Source organism: Gadus macrocephalus, chromosome 6, assembly GCF_031168955.1.
Source record: "Gadus macrocephalus chromosome 6, ASM3116895v1".
NCBI classification, from domain to species: domain Eukaryota; kingdom Metazoa; phylum Chordata; class Actinopteri; order Gadiformes; family Gadidae; genus Gadus; species Gadus macrocephalus.
In genome coordinates, this window is record NC_082387.1 from 16,413,934 (window position 1) to 16,430,426 (window position 16,493).

Genomic DNA, 16,493 nt, shown 5'->3' on the forward strand with positions numbered 1-16,493 from the left:
TGACGATTGTCCAATAACAATATAAGTGACACATTGAAGAGGTAAGTGTCACCTCATGTTAGACAGATTTAGGTTTTTGATGCTAAATTTAATGTTAGATTCGTTATTATGTCTATTTATCAACCGAAAAGGCTTCATAACAATAATATGTCATTTTACTGTTGATCACCAATAGCAAGATCTAAATATATTCATTAAATAAAGAGTTGATTGATTTGGAGCAACAAAAAAGTCCCATGCATCGCACTATACACTACAGTCCCACTGTATCCCACCTCATTAAATGTGGGAGTCTCTTCCTATTGGAGGGATCTGGACACTACCTAGCTATTTGTCCTCAGCAGATTGCAGGTGGTCGAGCGTCAAACTCAGAAGCGCATTTCCTCTCACTGTACATGCATTGCCTTCTAATTAGAGTTTAGGGCCTACCGGAGCCTGGGAAGACTCTGCATAGGGAGGCAGATGGCGGGAGGGGCCGGGGCCAACACTGGAGCATCACGCTCACTGAAAGTGAGAAAGAGGGCGGAGCTTCCTGATGAGAAAGTCTGAAACTCTCTGTTTGGTTCTCAAAGGGTGAGGAGAGGGAGAGAGAGAGAGAGAGAGAGAGAGAGAGAGAGAGAGAGAGAGAGAGAGAGAGAGAGAGAGAGAGAGAGAGAGAGAGAGAGAGAGAGAGAGAGAGAGAGAGAGAGAGAGAGAGAGAGAGAGAGAGAGAGAGAGAGAGAGTCAGAGGGAGAGGGAGAGGGAGAGAGAGAGAGAGAGAGAGAGAGTCAGAGGGAGAGGGAGAGAGAGAGAGAGAGAGAGAGAGAGAGAGAGAGAGAGAGAGAGGGAGGGAGAGAGAGGCGGAGGAAGGGAGAGGTAGAGAGAATGTGTGTGAAAGAGAGATAGTGATGTGTAGAGAGAGAAAGAGATAAAAGGCACTGAAGAGAGATGAAGTTTTGCCGCATGGTAGATTTTAAACTCCTTAATGGTGATTCATAGGATTATTAATTGGTGATCCAAGAGAAGCAACAAAGAAATGTGATGTAATCGATAGAGTAATACAAACTTTTTGGACACTGGCGCATCTCTGAAAGATCAGCTGAAGATCCTGCGGTGAGTTTGTATCATTTTTTATGCATCAGAAAGAGATTAATGTCTATCACAGGGTTACCAATTACCAGTCGCTTCACAAGTGTCTTGAGAAGTGCATGAGGGTAAAATGCAGGAAAGAATCATTGCACTATATTGGTATTCTGCAATGGTGCTCTGTTGATCCACCTCTTGGTTACATATTTAGCTGAACATGCCTGACTAATATATGGTATAGGAAAAAGGCTTAGTTGCATATGTTACACCTAAGATGCATGTTTACAAACGGTAGCATATCACATATATCATTTTGAAATTACAGGGATTTTAGCACAATATTAATGTATTCCTGGCTTGTTTTAGAAAATAGTTGAGAGCCAGTATGAGACCCTTTACTCTATACTGTTTGAGATGGGGAAGACATGTGTCCATGGGTGTCCATAAAAACATGTCCCAGAAAGCATGCATATTCATGTGCATGTTCAAACTCACACACACACACACACACACACACCCCGTACTCTCTCCCCCCCCCACACACATACACACACACGCACATACGGACACACACCCACATCACACGCACAGCCACACACACGCACACACACACACACACACACACACACACACACACACACACACACACACACACACACACACACACACACACACACACACACACACACACACACACACACACACACACACACACACACACACACCCCGTACTCCCTCCCCCCCCACACATACACACACACGCACATACGGACACACACCCACATCACACGCACAGCCACACACACGCACACACACACACACACACACACACACACACACACACACACACACACACACACACACACACACACACACACACACACACACACACACACACACCCGAACACAGAGGCAGCCATCACTTGGGTGGACCTGGAAACATAAGCAAGTCTTTCATGAGATCAGCTTATACCTGAGCAATAAAAGAGCCATCTGTGCTGTGAGTGAACCCTCACTCTGGTATAGTGCATCCACACACACACACACACACACACACTCTCACACACAAAAACAAACACATGCATGCGCGCGCACACACCAACACACAAACACACACACATTTCCTCACACACACACACACACACACACACACACACACACACACACACACACACACACACACACACACACACACACACACACACACACACACACACACACACACACACACACACACACACACAGGCAGAGGGGAAGGACAGAGTAAGGCTTGTTTCTGTTTCTTCCTTCTTAACGTCGTGGCATGCAGAGTCAATATAAGGTCATGTCTTTTACATGTGCAAACTCAAACTGTGATCAACCATTTACTGCTTGAGAAAGACAAAAATAGAGCACATTTCTTAAACGATTCCAAATATCTTTGGGTAACATAGTTTCAGAGCGCATTGAATAGTATTCACAGTGTGGATAGATTTACATATGTATATATAATGTATATATCAATCTGGCAATGAGCAACACATGCTTATGACTATATTTATCTGGTAATATATTTTAATTCATGATGTATTTCTCCTTTTCTCCTTATCACCAATAAAGGACGATCTGTACTCACTACTATGTTGCTACCGAGCATAAAGTATTAAGTGACCATTTGGAAGGGTCAAATTCACTGCACCTGGGATTGTTCGGTGGGGGACTTCTTCTGAGAGCTGAATGAGAATAAACAAAAGGAAACAAGCCGAGGCCCAAAGAACAATGGGACGTCACTTGAAAAAACACACTTTTAGAGTCCCCCGAATCGATCATTAGTATACCCATACCTGGGCACACATACATGACATCGCCGCAATAAGCGCCGTCCCCTGGCCTTCCGTTGTTTGGAGAATAGACGGGACCTGTGAAGAACATGTTCAAGCGTTGGCTGGGGCTCGGGCGCATCGGGGGCTTCGGAGTCCTCCTCTGCTGCTGCCTCGGCCTGGTCTACATTCTGGCCTGCAGACCCGCGGTGGGCCCCAACCAGCAGGCTCTGCTGTGGGCCGGGGGGGCCAACAGCAGAGAGGGGTACATGGCCTTGTTGCAGGAGAGGGAGGACTCCCATCGGCACTACATCAACAGCCTGACCAAGCAGATAGCCCAGCTGAAGGACGCGCTCCAGGAGCGGACCCAGCAGCTCCAGGAGTCCCTGGAGAGGGCCAAGACCAAGGGGGTCCTCCCGTTGGGCCTGGAGAGCCTCCACAAGGCCCCCGAACAGAACGACCTCAAGGTGAGAACCCCGGACCACGGGTGTAGAGTACAGAGTGGTGAGGATACTGTACAGCAAGGCCGCTGAGAACTCTAACCCCTAAGAACGGGCCTCCAACCCAAGCCGTCATGATGAATGTTGCATCATATTGGCGGGGCGACAGTAGCTCAGGAGGAAGAGCGGGTTGACTGGTAACCGGAAGGTTGCTAGCTTGATCTCTGGCTCCTCCTAGTTGAGCGTTGAGGTGTCCCTGAGCAAGCACCTGATTGCTCCTGAGCTGGCTGTCGCCCTGCGTGGTTAAGTCCGCCGTCGGTGTGTGAATGAATGTTTGTAAGTCGCTTTGGATAAAAGCGTCAGCAAAACCCCCTCAATGTAAATGTGTATTCATATTCCACTAGGGAACCACCACACAGCTGAACGTACTTGGTTCGATCCCCAGTTTAAAACCAACCTGTATGCATGTCTGAGCTGGATGTCCTCCTACATCCCTAGCACCCAGCAGCTCCTTAATGACCTGTATCTGAGCTCACGGCTAGTCACTGCAGATAAAGGCCTCGTATTCCTCCAGGAGTTCTTCCGCTCCCAGCTGAACCAAGCGGAGGTGAGCGCAGGTCTGAAGTTTTCCAGCGAGTATGCGGTCATCCCCTTCGACACCTTCACGCTGCGTCGGTGAGTACAGCAGGACCTTCTGTCTTTGGTGGCACATTGGCTTCTTATTAACCTGGTTCCCATCAGCACCTTTGGATCGATGACTTGTTCTAAATATAGCCTAACCCTAACCCTTTTTGCATGCATCCCCAATGGGTTCTGGAAATTCAGACTACTTACTATTCTCAGAGAGCCAAATAATTCCGTCCAAATAACGAGTTACGTTAGGTGTTTGGATATCAGACTATCAGACCACTACCCAGGTGGCTCCCACATGCCACCTAGGTGGCTTTACTGGGTTTATTGCAGAGTTGGAGGAAATGTTACAGGTTGAGCAGGTATTTCCTGCTAGCAAGAGCAAGTGTGAATAGTGGTGGCTGGCTTAACCTGTGTGCCCTGATTACCAAATGCCTCAAAGGTCGACAGCCCTACCCAGGCCATTAATCCAAACCGTCTGTCCTGGGCCAGATGAGGCTGCTTAAACCAGCCATCAACCACTCCATAGGTTTTATCTGTAGCATGGTCACGTTAAGTCTGACCAGATTTCAATTTTCTGAGTTTATTGCCATGCGTCATTAGGGACATTATCATTGCGGAGACAGCTCCATACTCATGTTAACATCACTGTGGTGGGGATGGTTCTGTTGCCCTCATAAGGGTGTACCAACTGGAGACAGGGCTGACCAGACACCCAGAGGAGAGGCCTGTGAGGAAGGACCGGAGGGACGAGCTGTTAACCACTCTGGAGACGGCTCTCCACGTCCTCAACGGACCCCAACAGCACAGCGACATCACCGCGGGGAAGCGCACATATGCTCCGTCTGACTTCCTCCAAGGTGAGAGTCATGAAGTGGTGGTGGACGAACGATGGCTCAACCCACTGAAGTAACTCAAAAGTATGTCTGTGCTATGAGGGAGCAGCTAGGGGTTAGGCCTCTTGCTAAGGATGCCTACAGGCTGTGGAAATTGGGGGATCAAACCTCCAACTTTACAGCTTAGACCCTAACCCTCTCTCTGTCTCTCTCTCTCCCTCTCTTTCCTTTCAATGGCACCATTATGTCAGACTATATCAGTCAAATGGAAAAATCATGAGCAAGGGTTAGTTAATATGCATGCCATTTTTCTTGCTCTCTCTGTCTCTCGCCCTCTCTCTCTCGCCCTCTCTCTCTCTCTCTCTCTCTCTCTCTCTCTCTCTCTCTCTCGCCCTCTCTCTCTCGCCTCTCTCTCTCTCTCTCTCTCTCTCTCTCTCTCTCTCTCTCTCTCTCTCTCTCGCCCTCTCGCCCTCTCTCTCTCTCTCTCTCTCTCTCTCCCTCTCTCTCTCCTTTACCAACGCCATAAGTCTCCCTCTGTGTGGAACATGAACAGGGCTGACACGTACAGAAAGGGACCGGGGAACGGTGTACGAGATGCTGTTTAAAGGTGGGGGCGTGCACGACTACACCCGGCTGGTTTTCTTCCGGCCCTTCGGCCCCGTGATGAAGGTGAAGAGCGAGAGGGTGGACACGGCCAACCTGCTCATCAACATCATCTTGCCCCTCTCCAAGAGGGCCGATGCCTTCAGACAGTTCATGGGCAATTTCAGGTATCAAAGATCCCATCGAGTATATGATCAACGTGGTTTCATATCTCCACACGTGTGGGGGTGATTATTTCAGTCACACACACATCACAACAGTACAGATGGTAGAGATCTGTAAGTCTTAAGAAAATGTATTTAGCAGCGGCATTTCTTCAAAACGATGTCAAGTATGAAAGTGCTTCTTGTGGATATCCTTTACCTAATAAAAGGCTGTAAAGAGTGAACAGACAGCAATAAACACATCTCAGAGAAGAAAGATTAATCAAATATAATAAAGAAAGTATGATGCTGTGTCGTCTTCATTTAGTGTTCTAAGGGAGTCCTGTATTTGTGTGCGTGGGTGTGTGTGTGTATGTGTGTGTGTTTCTTCCCAGAAAGGTGTGCATTAATCAAGATAACGTGGTCCACCTCACTGTGGTGTACTTCGGTCGAGATCAGATCGACCAGGTGAAAGCTATTCTGGACCGGACCACTAGGTAACACTCAACAAATGACAAACAGCATGACAGCTAATCCACGAGCATGCGGCCCCCTCTATCACCTCCATGCGTAACACATGACACCGCTGGAAATAGCTTCACACTTAACACACTTACTCAGAAATGTCAGGCCTTGTTAATTTTGGTACATTTTAGATTTTTCTCATTTTAAAGGGAGGTCAAAGGTAAAACCGAATTGAAAACAATGACATAATACCCTCTGTTTATCAGCTTTTTTTAAATGGTGACTGTAGACACAAAATATCACATTCTACTTTAGAACCACCATTTCCCAAATAGAGAGGTCTCTTTGCTGCATTGCAGAGCTTTTCCTACATGGCGTTAAAAAAATAAAAGAGAGAGAGAGAGGTAGTAGCTATATTAGCATATTTTCCTCATAAATTGCCGTTTGTCTTAATCAGCTAATCTTTTGATGCCTCAGGCGTTTGAGACATGGGGAAATGTCCAGAATGCAAAGCATAACAAGAAACTCCTATGTGAATTCCTGAGTTTCTTATTCAATTTTCTTCTTTTTCCTTTTCCTCTTGGCAAGTTTAGCAAACATATGCAGATAAGTGTTTATCATCAGGCTAATAGATATTTTAACCAAGGCATTTTTAAGACATTAAGAGGCTTAGTGTGAGATACAATAGATTCATATTTTTTTCCTTATGTATATTCCAGATTGATATACCATGACTAAATCTAATTAGCTTCCAATTTATTCAAATATACTGTGTTTGGACATGATGTTGATTGGTTAAATGATGACGGTTATTTCTGTGGCTAACAGCAAGTCCCCCCACTCCCTTGAATCTTTCTCTCTAGGGAGACTCGGTTCCGTAACTTCACACTGATCCAGATGAACGAGGAGTTCTCCCGAGGCCGGGGCCTGGAGGTGGGGGCCCGCGCCTGGAAGAGGAGCCAGAACGCTCTGCTCTTCTTCTGCGACGTGGACATCCTCTTCACGCCGGACTTCTTAACCTCATGCAGACTCAACGCAGAGCCCGGTGAGAATCCGCTTTCACACCCGGCTCTAGGTCTGGATTTAGTCTAAATGGTCTAATGTTTGACCTACTAAACTCAAAGTACCTCAAACAGAGATTAAGAGTTGAAGAGGCATAGTAAGGGACCATGCTAGAGAATGAGGTTTGACACAGCCACTACAGATGTATGAGAGCAGAAAAAGGAGGGTCCATTCATTTTTGGTTTAGAAGTAGGGATGTAACTAGCCTGGCCCTACCAGACTCTCGTACTTCTATTCATTTGCACAGAGAGTCTGGATCTACTCAATTGACAAACGTTAACTAACTTGAAGGCGGGTGTCTCCTGAAGTTGAAAAATATTGGATATGCCCAGTGCAACTCTGGATCTGCAATAACCAATCGCTAACGTTTGGCCGGGAATCAAGTACTTAGGCGGGCGGAGCCAGGCTAGGATGCACCAATATATTTAGTCCAAAATGTAATGATTGGTTGATGGCATGAAAGTGGCTGGTATTAACTAGTTGTGTTAATTTGTTTAAAACATAATGTTTATCTGTGACCACTCTTGATAATTTCATGATGCAATTACCTCAAGACGATTTGATTTATTTTGCTGCAATAATGGCTACATTTCAAATCAGTTTCCATTTCAAATCAGTTTTCATTACAAATCAGTTTTCATTACTTATCAGTTTCGGTTGAAACAAATTTGTGCAGAAAAAATTAATTGTATTGATTTAGAATGTAGAGCGTGAAAATGCTGCAGACACAACATACTGTTTTTGGGAGCAGGGGTGTTTGACGCCATGGTGCTTGTTTCTAGGTAAGAAGGTCTACTACCCAGTGCTCTTCAGCCAGTACAACCCATCCCTCATCTACAGCAACCTGACACAGCCCCCCCCAATTGAACAGCAACTGGTGGGTCCAGGTCAGGGAGGGAGAGGGAGGGAGGGAGTGAAAGTGAGTAAGGGATGAGTTGATGAGTCGGTGAGTGAAAGTGAAAGAGGGAGGAAGAGAGTAAAGGAGGCTAGTGTGTGTTTGTGTTTGAGTGAGTTAGTGACTGACTGAGTGGGTGAGTTAGTAAGTAAGGGAGCAATGGTGTTGTTGCGTGGTTAAGGGATAAGTGGGCAAGTATGTATGTGGGTGAGTTGTAAAGTGCGTGTTAAGTGACTGGATAAATGGGTGAGTGAGTGTATGTAAGTAGGTAGGTGGGCGTAATTGAGTGAGTGAGAGAAAGTGAGTGGAAGGCTAGTAAGTAAGTTACATTGAATTAATATTGTATTTTACTAGTTTTTAATATTACACTTTGTCATTTCAAACAGGTGATACAAAAGGACACAGGATTCTGGAGGGACTTTGGTTTTGGTATGACATGCCAGTACCGCTCTGATTTCCTCAACATAGGTAACGTATATGCCTTTATCTGTTGACGATCACATGTCTATGGACCCTATCCAGAACTAACATTGCTAACCTGCTTCCTGGTAGGTGGGTTCGATCGGAGCATCAAAGGTTGGGGATTGGAGGACGTGCATCTGTACAGGAAGTATCTTCACAGCAAGCTCATGGTGATTCGTTCTCCCTCGCGTGGCCTCTTTCACTTCTGGCATGAGAAGCACTGCGCGGATGAGTTGACTCCGGATAAGTACAAGATGTGTATGCAGACCAAGGCCATGAGCGAGGCCTCGCATGGCCGCTTGGGGGAGCTGTTCTTCAAGCAGCAGATTGAGGACCATTTGAGAGCTCAAAAACAAAGGAGTTGAGGCAATGGATGTTATACTTCGGTCTCAAAGTACACCCATGATCTGTGAATCAAATGTATCAAATTGTGATGATATTGCGAAATTATTTTTGTCTGATTTTGCTGTAAATTAAAAGTACTTCTATGAACTTCTATGAACTTCTGGGAACTTCTAACAACTCTCCACTGAGGAATTGTAATATTTTAGCACTATAAACAACAAGTGACTTGTTACTTTGTTGCTTGTTTTACAAGAGAAAACACTTAATTTTTATACAGAACCAACATAATTGTTTATATTAACACAAAAAAGCATGCCAGCCAATGATCTAGCGACTTAACTTTAATCGGCATATTAAGATTTGTATCCCAGCAGAGCCATAGCTATAGCAGGGCCTATCCTCGTGGTTCATTATGTCAAATAATAAACAAACATAAAGAAAAGACAAAAAAAAAAGAATTTCTGAAGACAATGCACGGCCTTACCAAGACACGGCGGTCTTTAGATCCTGGATCCTTTCATTGAAAGGATAACGAATACTCCCGTTGTGCTCATCTATGTATAGCGACAGAACGACCTATGATGGAGACGTGTGGCTACACACCTCTACTACGGTGCGAGTTAAATGGGAGGAGTCAGCGCATGGTGCGATCCTGTGGTCCCGCTCAGCGGTCGTCGAGTCAGTAATCCCCCAGCCGTGATTATCTCTAGATGTAGATCGACGATACGCGGAAGGCAGAGGTATAGTTAGTTTGAAGACATTCGCTATGGAGGCACGATAGAGCATACTTTTATAGCGTGATTTTAGACTAGACGTAGAACAGTAGTCTTTTCGTTCTTACTTTTACTCACATAAATGGGCTTTTCCATTTTATTTTTTTTAAATTCGTAAAGGGAAGTAATTAAGTATGAGGAAGTATATAAGCTGACCATGACAACATTTGTTCGATACTTTTGCACGCATAGCAAGACCGGTAGACTCTAGCCTCTTCTCTGGACGAACCATCTGCAGTCGATCACTCGGGAAGAGGCTTTTATTTTCCAGACAGTCTTTGAGAAGACTCAATATGTCGAAAGCTGGAAGGATCCCACTCATCTTGATCGACATTACCTGCCTCGCTCTGGGTATGTAAAGAAAGGGTTTTACTTCTGTCGGTATATTGGTCGATTAAACTGCGAATAAATTATGGATATGGGTAGGCAGGCCTATACGGCTATTTGACTGAAGACGCCTATAATAAACACATTTCCCCCAATTACACTGGGCTGTAGGCTTGGCCCACATAGAAGTACCCGCATGGCGAAACATAGTATCATTGTACTTCAGCCAAGTTTTTTAAATTGTAGGCTATTCACAAAATGAAGGCTACAGCCTTCTTAGTTGTAGCCAAAATACAACTTTTTATAACCTATCAAAGGTAAATTATGTTTCCTTTTTTGGAGCAATGGACCTTCAAGGGGATGATGATAAAATAGACATACATTGTGACGTTGAATATGTGGTTGGTATATGGGGCAATTTTAAGGATTTCTTTTTCCAATTGAGAAAGCAATTGCCTTAACAATCATGTTTATTATTTCGCTATGGTAGGCCTACACACGGGACAGGGCAGTTATGTTAATTTACACCCCAGAGCCGGTGTCTGTTTGAGCTCCTAGTTCCAAATCAAAGATTATTATATAAAATAACTGCTTGAACTGGAGTGGCTGTGAGATCACAAGGTTTGGCAAAATATTTGGTGATTGCACACACCCTGAAACGTCACTGGCACACCTGCAACCACTAGGTGTTTACAGGTATCAGAAACATTCCTTGTAGACAGAGACACAACGAGGTGTTCAGACGTTTTCTAAATAGCTCAGTAAGTGGGCAAGGAAGGAATATGAAATTAAACTGAAATTGAAGGCATCTTGCTTTTTTACATGTTGGTTCTCGGTTGTTTTTTCTCTATTGAACTAGACTGTCAAGTTCTAGTCTAATTATCCGTGATGTCTGGGCTTTATTTGCATGGTCGCTCCAAACCGCCAATCTGCCAATTTCACATTTCAGATGCGTTTCATAACATTGGTCAACACGTTGCCCATTGCTTTTGCAAGGTTGAAGCTCACAAAGGGAGCCACAAGAAAGACAGAACTTACTGCTGACATTGAACTCGGGCACATTCTTAGCACATTGGAGGGGTGAGGACAGAAACAATACAAATATGAACTTTATTAATCCCTGGAGGGAAATACGGGAGTCATTGGCAGCAACAAATATGAGTATGAAACAAATAACTTTAGATAAAGTAAAACACTAAGCAGCTTGCCCAATAGACTGTATCTGCACTGGTTTCCTAAAAGACTGAATAATTGAACTTATGGACAGCCTGACGATGGATACATATGCATACAGTCTATCAATCTATCATGAATAGATTGTAAAGATATAAATGCGTCTCTGTCGAGAGCCACAGGATCCTTAGTGACCATGTGACTTCAAATGTCTCATTCTGATAGACCTTTGGACGTTGGTATATTGTTATTTCATATCATAAACATGCGCCTCCTTTCCCTTTACTCTTCTAGTGGGGCTTCCCTTTTTCATCCTTACTCCTCAACACAGCCCGTTCAAACGGGGCTTCTTCTGCAACGATGAGAGCATCAGGTACCCTCTCAAAGAGGAGACCATCTCCTACCAGCTCCTGGGAGGAGTCATGATCCCATTCACCTTGATTGTGGTGAGTGAGCGCTATTCACAGGATATCTCAATAGTGTATGGGATGACTGTGTAAGATGTACATGATTTTGTCATTATGTATCAGCATCGATTGAGCTCTCATTTAAAGACAACAGCCCGTAAGCTAGCGAGATAGAGGGCAAAAAGAGAGATGACAGACTCTGGTGCTGGGATATAAAGCTCAGTTTGGCCTGATTGCTCATCAGGTACAGGTGTCGTCAGCCGTAACAGCTATACACAATGTATATATTTATTTCATCACATCATGATTCAAAAACGAAATGATCAACCTACCCAATCACCTACTGTCCACACTAAAATAAATCATATTTATTTTGGGTCTTTCAATTCTTTTCAAGTCTGTCTCTGCTTACCTCCCCATTTATATTTTGTATACTGCTACTTATCGGACCCTAACTCCTGCCATGGGAACCACGGCTCACACTCCATCCTTCCCAGATCGTCTGCGGCGAGTGCCTCACCGTCTACATGTCTCGCATCAAAGCCCAACGGGCCTGCGTCGACGGGATGTCCTATGTGGCGAGCATTTACAGAGCCTTGGGGAGCTGTGTGTTTGGAGCGTTGGCCACCATGTCGCTGACGGATATCGCCAAAGCCACCATCGGTCGGCTACGCCCACACTACTTGGCTGCTTGTAAACCTGTTTGGGAAGCGATCGACTGCAAGTCAGGAGGATATATAGAGGACTTCACATGTACTGGGGATCCGGAACAGGAAGTCGAAGCCAGGTAAACAACCTGGGACTGCGACTGGCTAATGGGACTTTTTTTTTATAAACTAATAGTCATCAATTATAATTTCTGATTATGCAAGAATCAAATGTTTGGGGCTTTTACTTAACTTTACTCATTTAGCACATGCACCCATCATTGCGCTCATTTAGCACATAACCCTATCATTTAGCACTACTCTGCAGCTGCCTTTGTAAGTTTCACTGAGTAAGGCTGAGTCGCTATTTCCTTTTGAAGTGAAAGAATCTTTTTGTGTTAATACATTGTTTGCTCACTCATTTGTTTTCTCTCGTCTCCTATTTACAGACTTTCCTTCTACTCTGGTCATTCGTCCTTTTCGATGTACTGCATGCTGTTTCTGGCAGTAAGTAGTACACATTTATTCATTTCAAGCTGTAGTGTGTGTGGAATTTAGTGCAATCTAGCGCAGTGTTTTTCAACCTTTGGTACCCGTACCACTGGTGATATGTGCAGGTACTGCAGGTGGTGCCTGGGATTTTATTCTTGAAATGGATAATAATAATAAATACTAGTCAAAATAAGATTGAATGATGATTGAAATTAAATATTGTTCAGTACATTTTGTATTATGGCTTGTCATTATTACAAAATGTTTTTTATGCTTGTGCATGTAGGGGTGTTTGGCACTCTTTGCTCAGTCGCTGCATGTGTTTTTATCATTTCTTTACGGTCATTTATTTTCTTTTTCTTTATGAGGTGCTCCTCGAAAGGTCTTGGCAGACATTAAATATAATATTCATGAGTATATATTAATTAGTGTAAAATCGAATTGAAAATTAAATTGTATTTTGATTGAGTTAAAATTAACTTTCTTCTGACCTACTAGAACCCATAGACGGTCCATTGAGACCCAATGTATAGGGATGTATAGCTCACCATATGGCTATATTCTTGAGTGGACTTTCCCATATCATCTCCACGAGATTGTAGCTGTGACCCATGAGCACAACGTCAGCGTATGCACTTATAAACCGAAGACAACGGATAGACGGTCCATTGAGAGCCTGACAATAAGGGTGTCTGTGTGTCTCTTGTGTGTCCCTCTCTTGCTCTGCAGCTGTACATCCAGGCCAGACTCAAGTATGAATGGGCCAGGTTGCTGCGCCCCACCATCCAGTTCTTCCTGCTGGCCACGGCCATGTATGTGGCCCTGTCCCGTGTGTCTGATTACATGCACCACTGGAGTGACGTGCTCATTGGCCTCTTGCAGGGAGCCGTGGTGGCCGTTCTCACTGTAAGTACAGCCCTTTACCCCCTTGGTCCACGACGACCTAATGGCTTCATAGTGAAACTCTATAATAGGAGATTGATATTGAATACACACAAGGCATGTGTGGTAGGCTAATATATCATTTAGCAGATGCTTCTCTACAATGGCCGCAGATAAGTTTTATTTTTTTCACTTAAAGCACACCATTTTAGTTTAAATTTAGATTATATGTATTTTTTAATAAACATAATAATATATACTTGTATGTTAGAAAAATGCAATTGGTGAAAAGCACTTGGTGTGCATTACTATTGCAGTACGATGTTGCTAAAAGGAAGCATCATATCTAAAATGTAACATTGGTTGTAATTACCCCCACAGGTGGTCTTTGTGTCGAACTCTTTCAAACAACGCGTGTCCCCAGAGGTGGTGGAGGAGGATATCTCCGAAACCAGTTTACAGGAGAGCCCTTCCAATGGGCACCACTATGGAAGCACTGATTGAAGCAATGGCCTTACAGACGCAGAGGCTAGCTAGCTTAGCCGCAACTCGATGTAAGGGTTATTATGGATGTACTAAGGAACTCAAGTGGACTGTTCATATCTGTAAACTTAACTGCTGGCAGTTTATGCACAATTTTACTATTGATCCCCCCTGGGACTATTCCAAAGCAAACAGGCTGTTTATAGGGTCTTGAATGTGTTAAGCAATAAGCATAGATATAAGATCAAGGATAGTGGACGTTGGAAATTTCCTCATTTCATTCGAACATGGTGAAATGTATTATGCAGAACTGTACCAGTAGTTTTGTATATCAGTCACTACTGGTTGGCATTGTGTTCTCTAGCTTAGTGCCCTTGCCATGGTGGAAATAACTACCTTTCCACACAATATAACGAGACACCGAGTGTAGATCTACTCTTGAACAGGCCTGTAGAAGGCCTGGCACCTGTGACGATGGATAAAATAAAATACCCATTAGCCAAAAAGAATATGGAATAATTTAATTTAATTTAATATTGTTTTAATTACTAAATCGTTTTTCTGCTGCTACTCGCAATGTATCTCTCACAATCCCCCAAACCCCTCAATCTTGTATATAGTATCCCTATGGTGGGAGAGCAATGTTGTTTTTGTATGTTTTTAATGAAGCTCAATTTTTTTCAGCTCAAAATAAAAACAGGATTCAAGTAAATATAAAAATGTTTCAGTTTACTTTGCCAGATCCTGCTGCCTTGACAGGCCATATTAAAATATAGACCAACCTCTAAACATAAACATGCGTTGTCTTCTGTCTGGCTTGTATTACACTAATACATTTTCTGGATAAACAGGAAGGAAGAGAAACTTGAGGGCGTGTAACCAAGGTTAGTCCTTTTTAAGACAAATGCCTGGCTAAAACAAAAACAAACGATTGTAATTTCTGCATTAAGGTTCTGCCTTGTGTTTAGTAAATGCCCAACATTATCTGATCACGTGGACAATGTTATATACAGGGCTTGCAGCCTATTGATTGAAATTTAAGTAAAAACCATCCGTGACACAAAATGGTCAGTTGCTTGTTAACCTAATGGAGCCTAATGGAATGGTAGACAATTAAAATGGCCTCTGAATGTTTTCTGTTTATCGACCTCCAGGAAGATTTTGCTGGGGAGAGACCTCAGTTTGCATAGAAAGTAGAAACATAATGTCAATGAGTAGAAAGGTACTCTAGGTTAATTTACATGTCAAAACATATACATTAGACATTTATTTTATAATAACCGAACTACCCTACATTGATATGTGATTAATACTGTCATATCAGCACTACAAAAATTAAAATAACATGAATTCCAAAAAAAACATCCTTATTATAATCTGCAAATATCCATGGCGACAGGTAGAAATTAAGTGTTGTGTGGTTATTTTGGCATAAGTCTGGCCCTGCTAAACTCAACTTCTAGTCTTTGCAAATTGGGTTTGAGAAAATCAGTTTAAGTTTCTATGGTCAGGCTGTGGGTGAAGAAATCTGATGCAAACGGCTTCTTTTTTGTTTACGTCTGCCGAAAGAAAAACGGGTTGCCAGCAAATACAATTGGATATAACAGCCTACAACCACATAGTAGAACGCTATGCTCATAAGCAGTGATACAATTAATTACTGGAGAAATGTACTGGAGACAGAAATGTACAGGTAGTTGAGAGAAGAATATAATTGTTCCCATATAAAAGATCTGCTTTGGTACTCACTCAGCAGATCAGATACTAAAAACAAATAAATGGACAAATAACAAAATATTATTGCCAGAACTTTTTAGGGTATAGTGTTCCCAAATAATAGCCATTGTGTCTGAATTAAGAGCAATTATTTGATCATTGCTTGTTGCCATGCCGACAATTGGCCTTATTGACTGCAGCTGCATTAAGTCACATGTCTCTTGAAAAGCAGCAATGCTGTTGGTAATAATGGCAAGCTAAGAGCCAATTGTGTTGTTGAACAGGGTTAGAGATTGGATGATTGTCTATTTGTTTCAGCATATGTTGGATTTCCTAAATGTAATTTAGGAAATATATTCAACTATATTTCTATGTTAAATTAGGTTTTTTTTCCCTTTATATTTGCCATTTTCCCTATGCATTCACAATACAATGTTATCACTTCTCTAAAGCATGGCTGTCAGTCGGTTATTATTAGGGGCAACTAATACATGCGTCATGTCTGAACATATATCCTATGTTAGGATTTTTGAGCAACTTTTATTCAAATGTGGCTTTTACCACTTTTGGGAAGTGAGGCTCTGATGGTTCATGCAATGAGATGAATGGATGTTATCAAGATATTTAGCCATCAACTCGTTTAGCTGATGAGCTAGTGTTATGAACAGTGCTGACAGAGCCAGCCTAGATTAACAGGCCTGTAGGATGCAGATCTAGACAGCCGCCAGCAAAATGAAGCCCAACTGAGACTTTATTCTATCTATAGTCCCAATATATTTTTTGACACATGCACACTAATCAGTTGAGGTGTGGTTTGTCTTAACCCATTTTACATCTAGGCTAAACTG

At 43.1% G+C, this 16,493-nt stretch overlaps 2 protein-coding genes and 1 long non-coding RNA gene across 3 annotated transcripts; 2 read left to right on the plus strand and 1 right to left on the minus strand.

The window, feature by feature from the left end:
* The first annotated feature begins 561 nt into the window (after positions 1 to 561).
* Positions 562 to 8,902, plus strand: LOC132459777 (chondroitin sulfate N-acetylgalactosaminyltransferase 1-like). The gene is made up of 10 exons (XM_060054540.1): positions 562 to 1,092; positions 2,665 to 3,331; positions 3,879 to 3,979; positions 4,616 to 4,794; positions 5,324 to 5,540; positions 5,912 to 6,013; positions 6,845 to 7,026; positions 7,826 to 7,920; positions 8,325 to 8,406; positions 8,491 to 8,902. Exons 2-10 carry the CDS (start codon positions 2,975 to 2,977, stop codon positions 8,763 to 8,765), a joined length of 1,590 nt encoding a protein of 529 aa, XP_059910523.1. The 5' UTR covers positions 562 to 1,092; positions 2,665 to 2,974; the 3' UTR covers positions 8,766 to 8,902.
* Positions 8,514 to 9,363, minus strand: LOC132459782 (uncharacterized). The gene is made up of 2 exons (XR_009526295.1): positions 9,230 to 9,363; positions 8,514 to 8,807 (listed from the first exon to the last, which is right to left on the minus strand). It is a non-coding gene; the product is annotated as an uncharacterized LOC132459782 (long non-coding RNA).
* Positions 9,338 to 14,724, plus strand: LOC132459780 (phospholipid phosphatase 1-like). The gene is made up of 6 exons (XM_060054547.1): positions 9,338 to 9,869; positions 11,313 to 11,464; positions 11,923 to 12,212; positions 12,522 to 12,579; positions 13,294 to 13,470; positions 13,828 to 14,724. Exons 1-6 carry the CDS (start codon positions 9,812 to 9,814, stop codon positions 13,948 to 13,950), a joined length of 858 nt encoding a protein of 285 aa, XP_059910530.1. The 5' UTR covers positions 9,338 to 9,811; the 3' UTR covers positions 13,951 to 14,724.
* The last annotated feature ends 1,769 nt before the right edge of the window (positions 14,725 to 16,493 follow it).

Coding starts and splice junctions, on each gene's coding strand:
- LOC132459780 (XM_060054547.1), top strand. CDS start 9,812: ATGTCGAAAGCTGGAAGGATCCCACTCATCTTGATCGACATTACCTGC. Junction 11,465..11,922: donor TCCCATTCACCTTGATTGTG/GTGAGTGAGCGC, acceptor CATCCTTCCCAG/ATCGTCTGCGGCGAGTGCCT. Junction 12,213..12,521: donor GAACAGGAAGTCGAAGCCAG/GTAAACAACCTG, acceptor TCCTATTTACAG/ACTTTCCTTCTACTCTGGTC.
- LOC132459777 (XM_060054540.1), top strand. CDS start 2,975: ATGTTCAAGCGTTGGCTGGGGCTCGGGCGCATCGGGGGCTTCGGAGTC. Junction 7,027..7,825: donor CAGACTCAACGCAGAGCCCG/GTGAGAATCCGC, acceptor GCTTGTTTCTAG/GTAAGAAGGTCTACTACCCA. Junction 8,407..8,490: donor CTCTGATTTCCTCAACATAG/GTAACGTATATG, acceptor GCTTCCTGGTAG/GTGGGTTCGATCGGAGCATC.